A 20195-nucleotide genomic window follows, 5' to 3' on the forward strand; every position below is an offset into this window, starting at 1 on the left:
TAAGATGCTTGTTACCTTCTTGCAAAGGCTTAAGGAGAAGTAAAATAACTGAGGATGTCTGTTCCATAGAAGCTTGTTCAATCTGTTCCAGGAAGCCCAATATAAGCTCCTTTGCACTGCACAACTGCAAGAAAGGGGGGGGAAAAACTAGAACAAAGCTTCTAAGATTGCAGGAAAGCAACGGGAAGCCACTTTTTTTTGCTACCAAGAAAATTACATGGACGTGATGCCACTAGGAACTGATCAGATTTGAAGGAAACTTCACTTTTCATCTTTATCTTATATGGTCATCATTACCATGTTAAGAATATTTCACATGGGTATATTATGCATATTTAAAACAGTTACACATCAAGTTATTTTTTATGCACTAATTGGTAAAATAAATGTTAATATTTAATCAAGATATTTATTGACCTAAGCAAATAAATATTAAAACCCAAATGAAGTTAACTTTTATATTTTACTAGATTTCTATCCTACCTTAATTACTTTTTAAGTAACTCCTAATGATGAACATTCTCCTATTTTCCCCACAACAACCCTATGAGGTAAGTTGGAGTGTGTGTGTGTGTGTGTGTGTGATTTGTCCAAAGTCACCAGTTTTTCATGCCTACGGGTGGACTAGAATTCACAGTCTCCTGGTTTACAGACCAGCACCTTAACCACTATACCAAACTAGCTCTGTATAGGATTTCTGAAACAGAAACAGTTCTAGTTTTCTTCTATGAAAACAGAATTGATTCAATTTAGCTATTTAAATAGAATCAATAGCAATTCAAATGAAAGATTTGGACTGGCCAATTTACATTACGTTCTCTTAGAAATCCTGATTGTGAAAAATAAGTGGTTGATAGTCTTCTAAACAATGCTCTTATTGAGTATCACTTCATTCATTCACATTCTCAAAAAAAAACTTTCAGTATATTTATGGAAATGGAGAAATTAAATGTTCCAGTTTCTTCAGTTTGATACCCATTTCTTGATAAATTGCCTACAAATCTGAGAATGTCTATTGTCTATATCCGTGGTGGCGAACCTATGGTACGCGTGCTTCTGTGGGCACGCGCACCGTCGCCACAGTCCTAGGCCTTCAACTGGGTTTTATAAAACTTTTCGCTTTAGGCCTCCACCGCCGTGTGCAAAAAAAAAAAGGTTCAATCAATCAATTTCAACTTCTCGCAGGAAAAAGACCTCACAAAGTTGGAATTGATTGATTGGACTTTTTAGTCCCACCCAGTCTGCCATTACCACTGCAGCCACGCCCACCCAATGGGCCATACCCACCCGGCACCTGACGATAGATACATAAGTGGGTTTTGGGTCGCAGTTTGGGCACTTGGTCTCTAAAAGGTTCGCCATCACTGGTCTATATCTTCATGGAAGAACACAATCAAAGGACAATCTTTAAAAATACTACTACAAAATAGTTCACAGCACAAATGTTGCAACTTACTTCTACTAACTTGTCTAGCATTTTCATACAATATTCTCTCTCAGTATAATCTTGCCCTTGTTTCAGCATACATTTGAGTATAGGTCCTATAAGATTCCAGCCCATATTTTTTATAATAACCTGTAGAGGGAAAAAATTCAGCTGCAGATTTAGAAAAAGAAGACAAAAAAAATTAAAATTAAAATAGACATCAAAGGCAAATACAGTGGTCTGCATTAAAACTGTTCTAGGTCCTCATATATCATTAATCAGGAAGCTTCTCAAAATCCATTTCAAGTACAGATGATCTAATGCCCTCCAGATGTTGCAAAGCTCATTACTCAGGTTGAGAAAACAACTTTTTGGAAGTGGTAGTTCAGAATATCTGGTGATAAGCACCAAGTTCTCAAGGCATGTAGTAAATCAGCCAGAATATGCTAAGATTAAAAGTTCTACATCCCACACGCAAATATGCACTTTTAAAAAAAAAAATCACAGTCGTTCTGGCATCTAACAGTCTAAAACAAGAAACATACAGTATTTTAGAAGAATTTCAAGAAATACCCGTTACGGAGATGTGTCTTCTTCTACTTCTCAAAGGTCTCAAATTCCAATTCATGACAACAAATATATTTTTGCATGCCATTCTGCTCATATTAATCCAGTTAAAGAGCACTTTCCCAAATAAACATATAGTTGGGCAGCAGCAGAATTTCACACATCCAGGTTTGCTCATATGATAGATACTAAGCTAATATTTTAGCACCAGGTGCAAACAGGACTCAGTTACAGAAGGCTGTTTATAATAGAAAAACTTATTAGCAGAGAATATTCCTGAATAGTTCAAATGCATGGATCCCAATAGTACTGTGATAAATTCAAACATAAGCTTAATTTATTTAGTGCATTAAAATGTGCAAACTGTTTTATGGCAGTCTGTTGTGTCAATTTGACTAGTGACGTGCATTAAAAAAGGGTTTATTGCTTTGCACGTTGTACAAACCCAGCCAATTAAAATTTATTCAATATTTACTACAATATGCAAACTCAAATCTTCATTTTGAATTTATCCCTTTTCACATGAAATATTTTTCCTAACAAAATTAAGAAACATTTTATGGATATTTAGTTAGCAATGCCACATGCCACTGGACATATATTACTATCAAACATATGGAACAAGACTATTGTAGAATATTTGTACCTCAGGGTTGAAATGAGGGGTCCTTGGTGCTCTCTGAGCTTGGTTGCTTTCCTGCAGAGGTTTCATTACCCAAACTATGTAACATCATCAGTATCTGATGATGGTACCTAGTTGGGAAAAGAAATGTCTGCAAGAAAAGAACTAAGCACAGAGAGCACCCAGGATCCCTCATAGATAATATAAAAAGGTAAAGGTTCCCCTGCACATGCGTGCTAGTCATTTCCGACTCTAGGGGCCAGTGCTCATCTCCGTTTCAAAGCCGAGGAGCCAGCGCTTGTCCGAGGACGTCTCCGTGGTCATGTGGCCGGCATGACTAGACGCCAAAGGCTCACGGAACGCTGTTACCTTCCCACCGTAGTGGTCCCTATTTTTTTACTTGCATTTTTACGTGCTTTCGAACTGCTAGGTTGGCAGAAGCTGGGACGAGTAACAGGCGCTCACTCTGCTACGCAGCACTTGGGATTCAACCCGCCAAACTGTCGACCTTCTGATCGACAAGCTCAGCGTCCTAACCCACTGAGCCACCGCATCCCTATAGATAATATACCTTGGCTTAAATTCATCAAACTCATGCATCAACCTTTCCCATTGGTCCTTCTGAATGGGAATCAATTGCCTGATGATATTCCAGAAAGTTCCAAAGAACTGGCTATTTGCCCAGGTCTTGGAGAAGAGTGGTTTCCCTGTTTATAATGTTTACAGGTAGTCCTTGACTTATAACTGATATGAAGTTACCAAGGATGCCGAAAAAGGCTCTTACAACTCATAATCAAAGTTCCAACATCCCTCCCTGTGGCCACGTGACTGCATTTTGGGCGCTCAGCATCTGGCCTACATTTACAGCTGCTCACAATGTCTCAAATCACGTGACCATGATTTAAGACTTGGCCAGTGTTTACATCAGATTTCTGGCAAAATAACACTCCAGAGGAAACAATAGGTTTATTTAATATGACGACAGTGTTCAGTTTAAAACCACCCCGTTCATTTAACAATCACCACAAAAAAAGGTTGTAAAATTGGGTGCAATCACATGGCAACCCACTTTATGACCTTCATGGGTATAATCAAACTTGCAGGCTCAATTGCAGTTATAAGTTGAGGACTACCTGTATGTTTGTTGCTGGATTACCATACTGTGATTATTTTCTAGCTACATTTGTACTTGCTTCAGCCAATTTTTGGCATCCCACTGTTTTTGTTATTTATTGCTGTGAGTCACCAGATTTGGCTGGAGTTGAGCAGCATCCAAACTGAATAAACAAATTAAAATAACATACTAGGATGTTTAGCCTCTGCTTTACAGCAAGAAAATGCATAAATGATTCCTATTTCTTTCGTGTTTGTAATCAGACATAAAACAAAAATATGTATTTTTCACTCACCATATTTTTTTTATTTTGTACAATTTCCAATACTGCAGCTATATTCCCTTCCTCCAAACACTTCTGTCCAGCAATTTGAAAAAGATTATAGTCTTCCCCTTTAAAATTCTCTTCATCAAGAATTTGCTGAACAAATAAATATTTTAATTATACTTAACAATATAAAGGAATACAAAAACATAATACAATACTGATATTGTAGTAGTGCAAACATTTCTGAAGAAGGCTGCAGCATAAGAACATGTAAGCCTCTTAATATTTCAATTACACAGAGTAATGTATTCAAACTAATATTAATACAAAATTAACACTCTCTTTCAGTACAGACTATATAAGGAGTTGCTCCCAAAGATTGTTAACTCCTATCAGCACGAATAACTCTCAGGGTCTAATCCAAAATAATTTAGATACAGAATCTCCATCCTCCTACGAGTTTAATGACAATATTTACAACCCCAAATTAGACGATTAAAAAAAAATAAAGATGAGATTTAATTATTTTCCAAGATGAAAACAATATTTTAAAACTTTATAACTTAGCAAGCAATAAAGTACTTACACATCTTCGTATTACTTCTCGAAGTTCTTTTGCCATTTTTTCTTGCTTCTCAAGAACCCTATCATGAAATAAAAATAGATGTGAACAACTGTACAGTACAGGTTTCTTTTTTCCCCCGTTGCTGAGAATGTTCTTCAGGGAAATTTTGAAAAAGCTAACAAGGAGAAAGAAAGAGATGAGAAAGGATATAGCTTTATGCAGAGTTGGCATACTGGTCCACTTAATTCTGCCTCTGTTTAATAATATTCAGTAACTTATGACCATTTTTTACATTTATGACCATTGCAGCATCCCCACAGTCACGTGACCAACATTAGGATGCTTGGCAACTGACATGTATTTATGACAGCTGTAGTGTCCTGGGATCATGTAATCATCTTTTGCAAACTTCTGACAAGCAAAATCAACGGGGAAGCCAGATTCACTGAATGTCTATGCTTCTCAGTTAACAACTGCAGCGATTCACTTAACAACTGTGGCAAGTAAGGGTTGTAAAATGGGGCACAACTAACTTAGAAACTGTCTTGCTTAGCAACAGAAACTTTGGGCTCAATGGTGGTCATAAATCAAGGACTACCTTATCAGCTTTGCATGCTGCACCTCTCAATCTGAGGGTGAAGGTTCATTCTCCAAGCTTGTAGGCTGGTTTCTGAACATTCCCTTTACTAGGCCAGGGAACATCTTCAGCAGAGTTTAAGGAGTGTCAGTGTTTTGTTTATAAGGGCTTCAGGTGTTGCAACCATTGCAATCAATTCTATGTGGGACAAACATCACATCAATTAACAACCAGGATCCACAAATACTGGCTGGCAGTCAAACACCATGATCCCAAATCCTTACTCTCTACCCACACTGACAACAAACAATACCACTTCGATTGGAGCAACTAAATAATCTGCCACGCTACCACCCGCTGCGCTCGTGAGTTCATCGAAGCCTGGCACTCCACAAGTAAATCCGTCAACAGACACACTGATCTACAACCAGCCTACGACCCCCCTCAAGATCCAAGTCAACTGACAGCCAGAGACAGCATTGACCCGCAACCAGCCCACGCAAGCCCCACCAGCAGTTCACCTCCCAATGACCCTGACCTGAAGTAACCTCCCCATCACAAGACTCACTGATGACTCGCACCTGGCCCATCACAAGACCCACCACAGACCCTCATTTGACACACCCGCACCTGAAGCCCTTATAAACAGAACACTGAAACTGACATTCCCTAAACTCCGCTGAAGATGTTACCTAGCCTGCTATAACAAAACGTTCAGAAACCAACCCACAAGCTCGGAGAATGAACCTTCATCCTCACCCTACACCCAAGCTACAGATTATTTGCCATGATTGCAAACCGCTCAATCTCTTGTTCGCAAGCTTAAAGATATACTGCTATCAAATGTAGAACAGACTAAGAGTCAAATAAAAGCGGGTTTGGTTTAGTGGTTAAGGCACCAGACTAGAAACCAGGAGACTGTGAGATCTAGTCTTGCCTTACCTATGAAGGCCAGCTGGGTGATTTTGGGTTAGTCATTCTCAGACCAATCCATCTCACAGGACTGTTGTTCTGGGCAAAATGGGAGGAAGAAGGAGTATTAGGTATGTTCTCTAGATTATTTATAAAGGTGCATAAAATTAAATCAAATTAAGTAGTTTTTTCCCCAGTCCATTCCAGAATTATGAGGAAGTACTTATAAGTGAAAGATGAGAGATGGTCCAGCCATTTTCCCTTGGACCTTGTCAATGGCAGTGCAGGCAAGAACCAGAGTCAATGAGCATACTCATAAGTGTGAGAGAATAAGGTTGTGTATTAGAAGGCTAGTTGTCATTTATCTTGGAATAGTGCCTGAGGATGGCATGTTCATCCAGCCAGCCATGATGTGAGCTTGGTTTTGATACAGGCAGGGGCCATCCCAGTTACAGCTAACCCAATATATTTAGGTGAGAAACAAAAATCTAAATGCTTATAGTCTGTCAAGGCAGCAATTAACAGTTCCAAGAATTTCTCTCTATAGCTCACCTATGTCTCAAGGCTATTCACAGAATGAGCCAATATCTATTAATTCAGGTGGGAGGAAAACGCTCAAGTTTAAATTCTAAATCATAGATAACACAATGGCTTTGACTTCATTGCATTGCTGAGGGCAGATCATTTTGTTTTCATTAAAGATTCTAATAATTGTGTTATTTTGGAGAGAGTTGAGCCAAATTACTAAATAAGATTTAAGCATCTGCAGATTTCTTGGTGTGAAGCCTGGCATGAAACAATCCTGTTCCCCACTGCATCTACTAAAACTGACTGGTTTCCCAGCTAGATCTTATTCCAATATTACAAATGGGACACTTCAGAGCAACAAGCCAGGTTAGGGATATGCTACACTACAGCACAGTGGTTAAAGCAGAGTAGAAACTGGGAGATTTGAGTTCTAGTCCTGCCTTTGGCACAAAGCCAACTATATGACCTTGAGCCAATCACTCTTATCTCAGCCCTAAGAAGCAGGCAATGGGAAACCATTCCTGAAAAACCTTACCAAGAAAACTGCAGGGACATGTCCAGACAGCCTCCAAGAATTGGACACAATTGAATAGAAGAAATAATTATATACTGATATTAGTTGTTTCTTGATCCTAATCTTCAGAAGTACAAGTGACTTTTCAAATATGAAAACATTTTAAAAAGTAAATATCCAGTCATCCAGTTAAAAGTGTTAATGCTTCTCAGAACAAACTATCATCAAACTTTCATTTTTTGTAAAGCCACACATGCCATTCTGTAATAATCTAAACATGTGCAGAACAAAGGATCATATATTCCTTTTACTCTTTTCTGCATCTATTTGCCTGAGCTTAATATTTCCACTGTGTTGAGTTTCAGAGTTTGATGTAAAAGCTGTCTTCTACTTTAATATCATGCATGCTGATATTGATAATGATATTTCACATAAATAAATAATAAAAATTAATACTTTTAATTGTTAAGGATTATAGAACTGTAGTAACATGGTGCTTGGGGAAACTATTGTGTTCATGCTGCAAACCAAAATAATCTAGCACAATCTATTCATTTATAAAATTTATTTTATTTTATTTATTTATTTAGAAAAATTGCCACCCATCTTGTATCCAAGGTCTCAAATTTATTTGCATAAGTACTGGAATGTTATAAAGCATCCAAAGGAGCTAATTTGCCTTCCAATCAAAACTTGTTCCATGGTTGACCATGCCATCCTCCCCCCCCCACTTCCACCCTGAGGCATTTGTGGATAAGCAAAGCTTCACTGAGGGAAATGTGAGTGTGCTCACACTAGGGGAGGGGGTGTCAAACTCCCAAACTCATGGGGTGGGTGCAGTTTCGGCATGATGCATTTGGCCCGCGGGCCAGCAGTTTCAAACCCCTGCCCTAGGTTCTCAAGTTTCTAAATTTCCCAACTCAAAAGATTGCATACCCTGAATACCAGGAAAGGATAACAAAAGAAATCTTATCTCATTTCAGAAACCAAGATTCAGCACCTGATAAAGCATTTAGAAATCTGAAACCTCTTTCACTTACAAAATAATGTAAGCCAGCCTTAATCTTTGAATTAAACAGGATGTTTCCAAGCAAGCAGTGGCTAATAGCCTTATATAATAAGCCTACTAAGTCAATTACAGTCACAATGCCTTTACCAAAGAAATTTACAGTGTTTCAACTTTTTTTAAAAAAAACCCACAAAGACTTGCTTTCAACTCATCAATAGGAAAATTAAAGATGTGGAAGCTTACTGAGGCAAAGAAAGCTAATTAAGGGAATATCAGCTACACTGTGAAGAAATCTACTGTTTGGGCCTGTTTCTATCTGCCATTAAGACAACACAATCTTACCTTGATAGTACTAATTTTCCCATTTTGGTTCCACGACACTGTCCTTGTTTCATCCCTAGTCCATGAATAACATGGCCACAGATTTTTAGTTGCAATACTAATACAAAATTAGCATGCTACTTTTTAGTCCAGCATCATCTAACAATATCAAGGTGTGTAAAATCACCTGGCCCATTTTAAACATGACCAAAGGGACGGTTTGGCAGTGTTGGCAGACATAATTCTTCCACGCTGGTCTCCAACCAGTCTTTATCAAAACCATATTTTCCCAGTCTTTACAACATTCAATAAGTAGTTGGTGCCTACTCATTGACTTATATTACTGTACCACACATGTGTGAATATGCACTACTTTTGGCATCAATTTTTCTCCAAACTTCAAACAGCACTGAGACAGACCAAACCTTTACACAGAAGTCACAGCCATATAAATTTGTTTAATTTCATTTAGAGAAAAGGATTTATCTAAAATCCTTCCACATTAAAATATTTTCAAATTTATCTAACATAAAATGCAGCAACCCAAATACTCCTTAGTACAGGGTTTGGAAAATAAGGAAGTTAAACTACACTTATCTGTTAATTTTAATCTCTTACCCCCCCAGTTTGGAATAACAATAAGGCTGCCCAGAAGTTAATCAGTTTTACTTCTCCTTTTCCACAAGACCTAATTAGCCCGGCAGAACCCCATTCCCTCCTCATTGGGGCAATTCTGACCTTAGCATCTTTCTATGCATATCCTTATTTCACAGTGTTTTTAACACGGAAAATGCCTGCATGGGATATACTGTAAGTGGGAGCAGACTAACAAGCTTAGAGAAGACTGGACAGAGCCAAACCTTGCTGCAAGTCTATGACTGGGGGAAGTTTTTTCTGCTGGTTGGTGAAACACTGAAAGGAGCTATTATAATTATTTAATTTTATTGGCTCTCCAACTCCAGGAGACTCTGGGAAGCAAAACTACAGGAGAAAACCAATTAGTTCGCATATAATCAATGCACACAAAGACAAATCAGGACAAAACCACTTTACTCGCTTTACTTTACTCGCTCAAGGTCTTACAGATAGCACTGCAACTGCACAGAGGCACACACACACACACACACACACACCTTGATGAAAATTGCCCTGCCTGCAAAAGGACTTCTCAGCAGTTTTTTTTTTTAAAGCAACACTACGAAGAACGAAATTGGCAACGAAATTGGCGATAGCCAGAAATGTTTAGGGAAGGAAGGAAAGGAAGCCGTTAATAAACCGAGTTAAGAAAGGCAGCTCCCCCCCAACTTTCGAAAACTTGCATTTCCACCAATGTGATAAGTTGCCCCCCTTTTTCAGGTAATGGGTGGGAAAGTAAATGCTTCCCTTTTAATTTCGGCTTTCCTTTTAATTTCTTATCAAGACTCAGTGGAACATTCAAAAGATTTTTAAGAGAAAGATAAAGTTTTCTCCGCAATTGTTTTTATTGGGTATTGTTGTAGATTGTGATGTTAAAGAAACTAATTTGATGTTGAATATGATAACAGCATCGCGGTTACTGGTGGGACAATATTGGAAGAAGGATAGTTTGCCTACTATAGAAGAATGGGTGCTTAAAGTTTCGAATCTTGCAGAAATGTCTAAGATTTCTGCTCACCTGAATGATCATTCACAGGAAAGATATATTTCAGTTTGGAGGAGATGGATAGATTCAGAACAAATATGGGACTAAAAAGTTCCATTTAGCTTATGAGTAGATTTTAGTGGGATATTGTTATTGGTACTTTGTTTGTAGTTATGTTAAAGGGGAGTTAAAGCACATTATGAATTTGGTTAATTGTATATTGTGCATAATTTTTATTTAGAATACGATTATTATAACTATAATCCTGTATTTAGCTCTGGGAAGTGGGGGGGGTTTGGGGTGGGGGGGGATTTGGGGATATATTGTAAAATTTTGTTTTTGTAAAACTCTTTAATAATAATAAAAAAAAGACTCGGTGCAGTGCAGTACTTACTGACGGCAGCCAGATTGACCACCCCAGGACCTGTCATAAACAACACCGCAAATCCACCATGCAAGTTTATTTAGGCGGGTGGGGGGGGGGGGAGAAAACCGCTGGCATAATAAGCTCGGTGGAAGTCGACGGGCGAAAGGACCGTGCAGCTGTTTTCTGCCCCCCCCCCCACCTCCTCCATTCCTGCTTCGCCAACCCGAGAGGAATTTAGCTGACACCCCTCCTCCCCTTCCAGACCCATAGCCTCCTCCTCCTCCTCCTCCTCCTCCTCCTTCCTCCCTTACCGTTTGGAGTGCGAGCAAAGAGGGAACGCCTTGCGCCGCTACCGCCTGCCTGCCTCCGCAGCCGCCTGCCGCACGCTCAATCTGAGCCGCCGCTGAATCCCCGACCAGCATTGCCCACCGCCCCGCCTCCTTTCAAGTTCCGCCTCCCCCCCCAAGCTACGCCCACCGGGGGGTGAGAGGTCAACGCCGAAAAGGCCCCGGATGATGGCGGAAGAAGCGCGGCGAAGTGCCTCGAACGGACCCAGATGCTTAGGTTTGTTTTCGTTAGGAAAAAAACCAAACACCGCCCTACAACTCTTTTTTTTTTCTCCCCCCCTTCCCCATTACGTGGGCCATTCCTTTCTGCTTCCTTCGCATGAATGAATCGCGGGACGGCCGCTACCATTCCGCAGTTCTGGAGGGGCGCGCAAGGGATTGGGATGGCAAAGGAGAGGGAAGAAGAGAGGAGGAGGAGGCGGTTTGCGATGTAGCATTCATTATAGAATGGGGAATAAACCACCAGGAAATCTTAACGTCACGGCAGCCAGATAATGCCTATCGTACTCCCAGTATAGAAGCCGGAAAGAAATATCTTTAGTTGATCGACTGGTTTTAATAATAATAACCTAGTCCAGGGGTAGGCAACCTCGGCTCTTTTATGACTCATGGACTTCAACTCCCAGAATTCCTGAGTCAGCATAGCTGACTCAGGAATTCTGGGAGTTGAAGTCCATGAGTCATAAAAGAGCCGAGGTTGCCTACCCCTGACCTAGTCCTAGCGCTTCCCAAATGTACTTCTTTGTTATTATACTTACACTTATTATTTTATACTTTGCTATACATTATACTTATACTTTTAATAGCAACATTATGTAAAATCTCATTTAGAGAGAGAGAGTCGGAGGCAGCAAACATACCTAATACTCCTGCCTCCTTATTTCCCCTAGAACAGGTTTTAGGCTACCTTGGCTCTTTTATGACTCGTGGACTTCAACTCCCAGAATTCCTGAGCCAGCTATGACTCCGCCAGGCATAAAAGAGCCAAGGTTGCCTACCCCTGCCCCAGAACAGAGGTGCGGACCTATGGTCCTTTTATGATTTGTGAACTTCAACTCCCATAATTTTGGCTGCCTCAGGAATTCTGGGAGTTGAAGTCCACAAGTCATATAAGGGCCATAGTTCCCCACCATGCCCTAGGTCAGGGATCCCCAACCCCCGGTCTGTGGACAGGTACCAAGTCTCGGCGTGCCAGCAACCGGTCTGCACAAAGAAGCAAAGCCCCAACTGCAAGATGCAGGCAGCCTACAAAACCACGCCCTCTCCGGTCCGTGGAAAACCCTCTCTGGTGCCCAAAAAGTTGGGGACCTCTGCCCGAGAACAACAACCCTGTGAGGTGGATTGGTCTGAAAGAGAATGTCTGGCTCCAAGTTACCCAGCTGTTTTTTATACCAAAAGTGGGACTAGAACTCACCATCTCCTGGTTTCGGTGATTTGTTCTTAATGTCTTGTTCTTTATATTAGGAAACAAACCATCTTTAAAAAATGAAGATGCTGCTGAAAGGTAATGTTTCTAAATATTATTTGTTTATACATATGTCCGAACTTCTAAAAGAGTTCCAGGGATCTCTTTTCATGTTATCCTCCCAACAGTCATATAAAAGAGCCTAAAGATATTTATGGGTCCTAAAGTTGTTATGTGCAGATATTTGGAGCTGGAGCAGAGAAGATGCTTGGGATTCAAAGAGCTGTGATTCTGTGGTTCAGACTCCCCTAGTTGGTTGAGAAATTGAACCTGGATACCTTCACCTTGAATATTGTAGTGAATAACCTTTTATATCTGAGGGCCATATGCACTTGTGAACAAAGCAGATTTTTGATTGGAGTTTTGAATAGGTTCTGTTCTACAACAAAGGTTTAACACTTCTTTTTTTGGGTTGTTTCCAATCTTGAAGTGTAAGAAAATTCAATTTTCTGCAGTTAGAGTTTTGGGAGTGTAGACTGCCTCCTCTTATCATTTTGACTGCTACATTATAATATTGTAGAGATAGTATATGAAGTATCAAAACTCCAAGCATGATAACAAGTTTTACTTGTCTTAACTGTCCCCGTTGCTGATGAGGCTTATAGTAGGCTTCAGCTTACAACCGGTCACTTAAGAGACCGCTCAAAGTTACAACCTACCTGAAAAAGGGGACTTGCGACCTGGATATGAAATTCAGAGGGTCACCCCCTCACAGTCACATAACGACACTTCAGGTGCTTAGCAACACAGCCGTTTGCTGTGCCTTAGGGTCATATGACTGTTATTTAGAATGGTTTTGCTGAAAACTGGTTTTCAGCAAAATGGCTCCATTGAGAACAATAGCTTCACTTAATGACCATGTCATTTGCTTAATGATGGCAGCATTTGAACCTACGACTGCTGCATTTGCTTACCAACCACTGCAGAAAAGGTAAAAGTGAGTCAGTCACGTGACCAAATTGTTGTACAACAGTAATGGGACAGGTTCCATTACAATTGTAACTTGAAGTTTATCTGTACATTAGATAAAGACTTTATAGAAAATGGTTTATCACCAGAAGACACAAATACATTTGTGGGTCTTTGGGGACTTTTTTATTCAAAGACAGCTCCTTGTAAATTCTGTGGGAGACTTGCACTAAAGTTTGTGATTATAGGATTACACTTTAAATTTATTTAACCAGTTTGCTTATTACCAGCCTTGTTTCTAGAAGATTGTTGGATCCTGCTATAATCTTTGTGAATGCATTTTGGAGAGATTAAATGTATTCTAACTGGCAGGCCCCTTTGTGTTTTGCTGCTAGACGTTTTTCTAAAGCACAACAGAAAATTCAAACCAAGTTTCAAAATAAACCTAACAGAAGGATAGTTTTATGTAATGAATATAACATTCCAATAAAATACAATGTCTAAATAAAAGCTTTTAAGCAAATTGATGTGAGTTTTCAAACTATTATGTACATTGTTAAATCCTTATTCATTTCTAGGAAAGCAGCACTTGAAGCTGCCATTAGGAAAAAAATTGAGTATGAGCGGAAAGCACTGCAAGTTGTTGAACACCTGTTGGAAGAGGACATTACCAAAGAATTCTTTGTGGATTGTGTATGTTCTTTCCTAAACATACTTTTCTTTACATTTCCTGGGGCTCCCAATACACCTGGAAATTCCAAATCGGGAAAAGGCTGATTTAAATATTAAACACTTGAATGGGATTATGTTGTTTTTCTTTGAAGACGCTTCGCTTCTCAGCCAAGAAGCTTCTTCAGCTCTGATTGGATGGTGGGGAATGGCAGGATTTATACTCCTTGCAGACAGCTGGTTATTTGCATTCTTTTAGCCAGTTATTGAAGCCTCTGGAAGCTTATCTGGGTCATCTGGGTCATCTGAGTAATGCGGTCCTCTCTGTCCAGATTTTGAAAGAGGGGTCAAAGAAGTCATCTATGTCAAAATTGAACAGCCCTCTCTCAACAGAGTCCCCCTAGACCAGGGGTAGGCAACCTCGGCTCTTTTATGACTCATGGACTTCAACTCCCAGAATTCCTGGGTCAGCTATGCTGACTCAGGAATTCTGGGAGTTGAAGTCCATGAGTCATAAAAGAGCCGAGGTTGCCTACCCCTGCCCTAGATCCTACAACATCATCTATCTCCAGTCTACAACACAGTCTTTTCAACAGTTCCAAGAAGGCTCCATCCCCATTTGCACTACAATCCTGCCATTCCCCACCATGCAGTCAGAGTTGAAGAAACTTCTTGGATGAGAAGCGAAATGTCTTCAAAGAAAAACAAGGAAGTCTAGTTGCCTCGTGAAAAAAAGCCCCTTTGGGACGTTTGGGCAGGGTCTTTTCTCTGCGGGAGACATAATGCTTTAACTTAAATTTGTATTTGTTTTAAAAAAAGAGTAGGACTGAAATTTTGGGGATTTGCCAATTGAATTTTTGACTGTTGAACAGATAAGAAACATTGTGCTCTGTTAAATATCCTCTTAGTTTTTAGAGTCTCCTAAATTCTAAAACGTTGCATTTATTACCACGTGAAAGTAGTTTTAACAGGATCCTCTTGGTTTTATCATTTCAGGGGAGGCTTATAACACCTTCTCACTACCAAGATGTGGTGGAAGAAAGATTTATCATCAAGTTATGTGGCTACCCACTCTGTCAAAATAAGCTGCAGAATGTAAGCGTTTATGCCTGGGGTGCATGCTCTTGCCATTTTTCATTCAAAATGTATTGTTTCTAGGGAATTGTTTCAGACTAGATTTTTGCTTATTTTGCCCTTGGTTGAATGAATTCAATTGAAATTCACTCTCTCACTCTTTTCCCTATGTAGAGATTAGGATTGCCCCCAGATTAAATTAAGTTAAATTGATGTTTAGCGTGACTGGAAGAAAGAGGGGCTCAGAAGCTTTGGCTCCAAAGGGTTTAATGTTGTTCAAACGCATATTTATTTTTATTTTAATCCCATTTATATCCCGCCCTTCTCCAAAGACTCAGGGCGGCTTACAATCTAAGCACAAATGAAATGTGCTTAGCAATAGCCTTCATTCTATGTATATGCCTGCTTATTATGGCTTTCGCCCCCCCCCAAGCGGCATTATTACAAAGCTTATTGCCCCCAACAATCTGGGTCCTCATATAACGCATAACAATAGTTTTGTAGAATCTACAAGGGTTCAGCCATTGTGTTATGATTTTAATTGGGATTGTTAACTGCTTGGCTGGATTTACATGTCATGCTTAAACAGCAAAACCATATTACAGTTTATTAGGTTGTATGTATCCAGTGATGAAGTTAGATCATTGCGCCATCCAAGCCAGGGGTCCCCAACCTCTGGTCAATGGACTGGCACTGGGCCGCGGCATGCCAGAAACTGGTCCAGCGCAAACAAGCAAAGCCTCATCTGTGGGATGCAGGCAGTACATGAAACCACGCTTCCTCCAGTTCGCAAAAAAAACCCCGTATCCACAGAACCTGTCCCTGGTGCTCAAAAGGTTGGGGCCTCTGATCTAAGCCAACAGTGTCTACGTTGTTTTAGCAGCACATTTCCAGGATTTCAGGAAGAAACTTTTCCAGTCCTAAGTAGATAAACCTGGGATTGGATTTTTTTTTGGGGGGGGGAGTCCTACCATTGAATTACAGCTCCATATTGTGTATAATTTAAATTCAACAAGAGACATATTCTTGGCATTTTTAAAGTTTTCAATTTGGTAAGTGGTAAATAACATCTACTTGTCACTCCTGTTTTTGCTTTTTGATTAGTACAGTAAACAGAGTTTAATCATTTATAAAGCTAGCTTATTTTACAGACTCAGAGTTAAGAGCAACTGCAGTTTAGAGATGGGAATCTAATGAAGTACAACTCTCAGCAGCTACGGTTATTATGGTGCTTTATTACAGCAACAACAGAATGCCCCAGGATTGTATACTACAATCCTGTAGATCATTATTCATTGAAAAGAAAGCAAACTTTTCTGTTCCTCTCATTAAATCCATATCAAGAAAGGACTAAAAGAGCAGCAGCAGCTTCAGAGGTTTCCCTTATCCCCTCTAACCTATTTTGAGTCAATCCCTTTACAAGGTGCACTTTAGAAAATCTTACTCCTGCTTAATTAAATGGGGAAAAAAATCTCTTGGACAGAGGAAAATGTTCTATGCAACATACCTAGTAATATTATTCCTGAAGGATACTGATTCCGTGTGGCCTACTGATTCATTTTGAGATGCTTGGCATTGATTTAATAACTCATAATATGCTTCACAGGCATAGTAAAGAATCAGGTACAAGAAACAGTACAGTGAGTCTGATACAGGCAGCAGAAAATTACAGTACCATAGAGAAAAAAAGATGAGAAGGAGAGATTGCCTAAAGTTAATACAAGTAACTGAATGAGATTAAAGAGCATGGTGGTTTTTAAACTCTGATAAATATGTTACTTGAAGGAGAAGAATGCTGAACTAAGTTAATCAAGTTAACTTCTTTGCATTTCTTACTTTTAAGGTGCCAAAACAAAAGTATAAAATTTCCACAAAAACAAACAAAGTATATGATATTACTGAAAGAAAGGTAAGTTTACCATTCCTAAAGTTACTGTGTTTCATGTATTGTTCCACAAGAAGGAGCTTGCAAAGAAACCTTGGCTATGTCCAAGAGCTCCACACAGCTTTTTTTCTCTCCCGATTTTCACTTACTGTGTTTCCAGTCAATTTGTCTGCCATTGTAGTTTGATTTTCTTTTCTACATTTGTCTACCAATGTGGTTGGATTTTCTTTGCATTCCCAGGTTATTCAAAGCTGTGTCACCTACATATCTTTTAAAATAAGCCAACTTAAGTTGATACTGTCAGACTGTTTAACTTGAGCAAATAAATATTGGCTGAATTTGTGTATTGCACCAGATCATAGTTTGCTCAGTGATAGTTTATCACATTCAAAAACTAAGCCACAAACTATAATGTCTATGGGTAAATCTGTACTGTATTCAGGGCTACAACAAATAAATGTGACTTGACATGAACCCAGATCAGAAAATAATTTCATTATGTTGCTTTGCTGCTCTTCTAATATCAGTTGCTATTGGAGAAATGGAAGAGTGGATTGCATGCTTTCTCTCTTAAGAGTAGCCCTATATAGGCTGGTAAATTTCAAGTGAGGAGTGGCAAGCAGCCTCTTTTGTTTCTTAACTTAAACTGTAATGTCATTAAATAGTTAACCATTAGTATAAGTTAGTTGTCAGCATCAGGGGACTGCAGGCATTAACACTTCCATGTAAGCTGAAACTCGGTCCTGACATTTGAAACCTAGATGTACATTTCACCAAGGCTGATACCTCCTATAACATGGTTTACCATAGATACATAACACTTAACTACTGACTGTTTCCCAAATAACATGACAAGTGGCAATTGCCATTGTTCGCCTTTTTCTTGGCCAAGAAATTCTGTTTTTGAACACCAAGAAGAGCACAATAATCTGATTGGGGTTGGCTTCACTATGTTCGTGGTAGGAGAATATTAATCACTTGTCTCCCCAGTTCACCTCTTGTATAGTGTGTAAAATCAGATTTGGTACAAAAGAGACGCTGCTGCAAAAACTTCATTTTGTAGCAACTGCTGGCTATCCTCTGTCCAGGAACAGAGAATAAACTGTCCACTGGTTTGAACAGCAAGTCATTGCTGCAGCGTATTGGCCAAGAACAAACTATAGTTCCAGACTTTAGTTAAAGCACTCCATATTATTCACAATTTGCCTTCGGGTAATTGACATGCACACTGAATAAAATATAGCTGGTACTTTGGTATGTGGAATGCTTGGTAACGTCAGCTGTTGCTAGAAAAACTTACCAGGAACTAAGGGGAGAAACTAAATGAAGACAAAAAATTGATAATACTGTAATACGTTGATCTCTGTCTTCTTGCTATTGTAGAAGTGACTGGAAAAAAATGAGAAAAAGACTCAAGAGGTACTAAATTAACATGTCTGAGAACGTAATATACCTGTAGGTAGGCTATAACTCTTAGAGGTTTCAGGAAAATTATTTTCTCTACCTTTATTGGGAATTGGCTGTCTTAGTTTAAACCGCAGCTGGGAGAATAGCCCTTTCTCCAAAAATGTGTGCATTGCGTCTTCGTACCCACCTTTCCATTGAACTTTGCACTTCATCTCAATTTTGTTATATTAAGGAAATAATAGTTCTTGTTCTTCTTTCTGTCGGGAGCAGCGTTTTTGCAGCAATTTTTGTTACAAAGCATCAAAATACTTCGAGGGCCAAATATCCAAAACTCCAGTATGGCTTCGAGAAGAAGAAAGGTACTTAGATAACTAATATTTCTTCCTCTGCACTGATTTTAAAGATTGTCCTGTCTAACCAATGTGTATTTTAGATTATTTTTTTTATCTCTAGTAGACTGAGTAAAGACATCACTTAACTATGACTAAACGGACTGCTATTTAATGGTTTGTCAATCCATATCCTATACTGATTGTTTTTGTTTTAGATCATTATTTGACTTCTATCCAAGGTATAGTAGTGTAACAGATTATATCACATCTTCAGCTTGCCCTGGAAAGGGGAAAATATTTCTATTACTACTGCTTTACAATTGGTACATCTAAAGGTGATTTAAGCATTTCTTATTCATGGACTGAAGGCAAAATGACGGCAATGTTATGAAGACATGGCAGAAAAATGATATTGTCAGGGCATGTTCGTGCTGTGGTTAGGTACAGATGGGAAGGACCCCTTTTAAGTATTGGTGATCGATCTAATAATTAAAAAGGCAAGGGAGAAACGTTCTTCAAGGATGCCAAGAATTGGGGTCAAGTATTGTTTTACTATTTGTTATCAGCAGCGATCAGGGAAATGGTAGTCAGTACTGTCCTGCTTGATTTGGAAACCATGCCTTATCTAAAGTCTAGATAAGACCTTTTCACCTAGAAAGCAGGATTATTTTCCCTAATCATATTGGAGTACTTGTTCTAATTTTAGTGATGATGATACCAAACAAGGACTCTCATCTTTAAAATGCTTCCACATGCAGCATTTATTGTATATAATAATTCATAAAAAATTAAAAGGGTTGTAGTGATCTAGATACTTGTTCCATTAGGAATTATCTTCCTGTATTTCCTATCCCTCTTTTTCCCCCCTTTCATATAATGATAGAAAAAACAAAATAGCTGAACAGTGTCCTTTGCCTGTAGCAGTTTATATCAAAAAGATATCAAAGGAAACTGTCCAATAATGTAAGAATGGCGTTATGACTAAGCTAAAATATTATGACTTGCAACTAACCCAGTATCCACTGGGTGTCAATGTATCATAAGGCATATCTGTTACCAAGAAATAAAGCCATACAGATTTAATGAGTAGAACTCGAAATCTATCCCATAGCAAAAACAGCAAAAATAAATGTTAGAAAATTAAAAAATAACTATTTTTCTACTAGATGCCTACGCAATTGCAACAATCATTTTTAATTTGAAATTTCAAGTTAGAGAAAAATCTATTTCAGTTAGATTGGTCCAGAAATATCTCAAGATAATCATGATATTCAGAAGCTATTTTATTTCTTAAAAAGTTCACTTCCCTCCTTCACACATAGGTCTAAGCCAGAAGGGCCTTCGCCTAGGTTAACACGATATGCTAATTTCATCCTTGCTTGTCAGAATTCCCTTTTTAAAGTCAATCACTTAAATGTGAGGTGTCTTAATCATCTCACATTTGCACTCTTGCAAAGCACTCTGCATGGGGCTTCTCTTGCAAATCACTTGGAAACTGCACCTAGCTATGGCAGGCCTTTATGGCCAAGCCTTGGTTAAGCCTATGTGATTCCTGTACTGCACAGGTTGCACTGGTTACCAGTGAGCTTGTGGGTGCAATTCAGAATGCTGGTTGTGACCTGTAAATCAGGATAGTGTCTGGTTACCTGATGGTTCATCTTTCCCCAGTTATTTCTGCCTACTGTGTAAGGTTAGG

The 20195-nt window shown here is 39.1% G+C and overlaps 2 protein-coding genes across 3 annotated transcripts in view; one reads left to right on the forward strand and one right to left on the reverse strand.

The window, feature by feature from the left end:
• Nucleotides 1–10696, reverse strand: part of GLMN (glomulin, FKBP associated protein) — a 39273-nt gene extending 28577 nt beyond the window's left edge. Inside the window, 5 exon segments of the mRNA XM_083357950.1 lie at nucleotides 16–124; nucleotides 1457–1576; nucleotides 4025–4150; nucleotides 4584–4641; nucleotides 10439–10696. Coding sequence (XP_083214076.1) covers nucleotides 16–124; nucleotides 1457–1576; nucleotides 4025–4150; nucleotides 4584–4619 — 391 coding nt within the window. The 5' untranslated portion in view covers nucleotides 4620–4641; nucleotides 10439–10696.
• Nucleotides 10697–10904: 208 nt separating this feature from the next.
• The window catches only part of RPAP2 (RNA polymerase II associated protein 2), a 47242-nt gene continuing 37951 nt past the window's right edge, over nucleotides 10905–20195 (forward strand). For both annotated transcript variants that reach the window (XM_083359324.1, XM_083359325.1), the window contains exons 1-6: nucleotides 10905–10975; nucleotides 12223–12262; nucleotides 13711–13825; nucleotides 14798–14896; nucleotides 16719–16784; nucleotides 18438–18526. In XM_083359324.1, the coding sequence (XP_083215450.1) occupies nucleotides 10924–10975; nucleotides 12223–12262; nucleotides 13711–13825; nucleotides 14798–14896; nucleotides 16719–16784; nucleotides 18438–18526 (461 nt within the window). In that variant the 5' untranslated portion in view covers nucleotides 10905–10923. The remainder of the gene's footprint in view (nucleotides 10976–12222; nucleotides 12263–13710; nucleotides 13826–14797; nucleotides 14897–16718; nucleotides 16785–18437; nucleotides 18527–20195) is intronic.

Source organism: Vipera ursinii (assembly GCF_947247035.1).
Source record: "Vipera ursinii genome assembly, chromosome: 3".
Lineage (NCBI taxonomy): Eukaryota > Metazoa > Chordata > Lepidosauria > Squamata > Viperidae > Vipera > Vipera ursinii.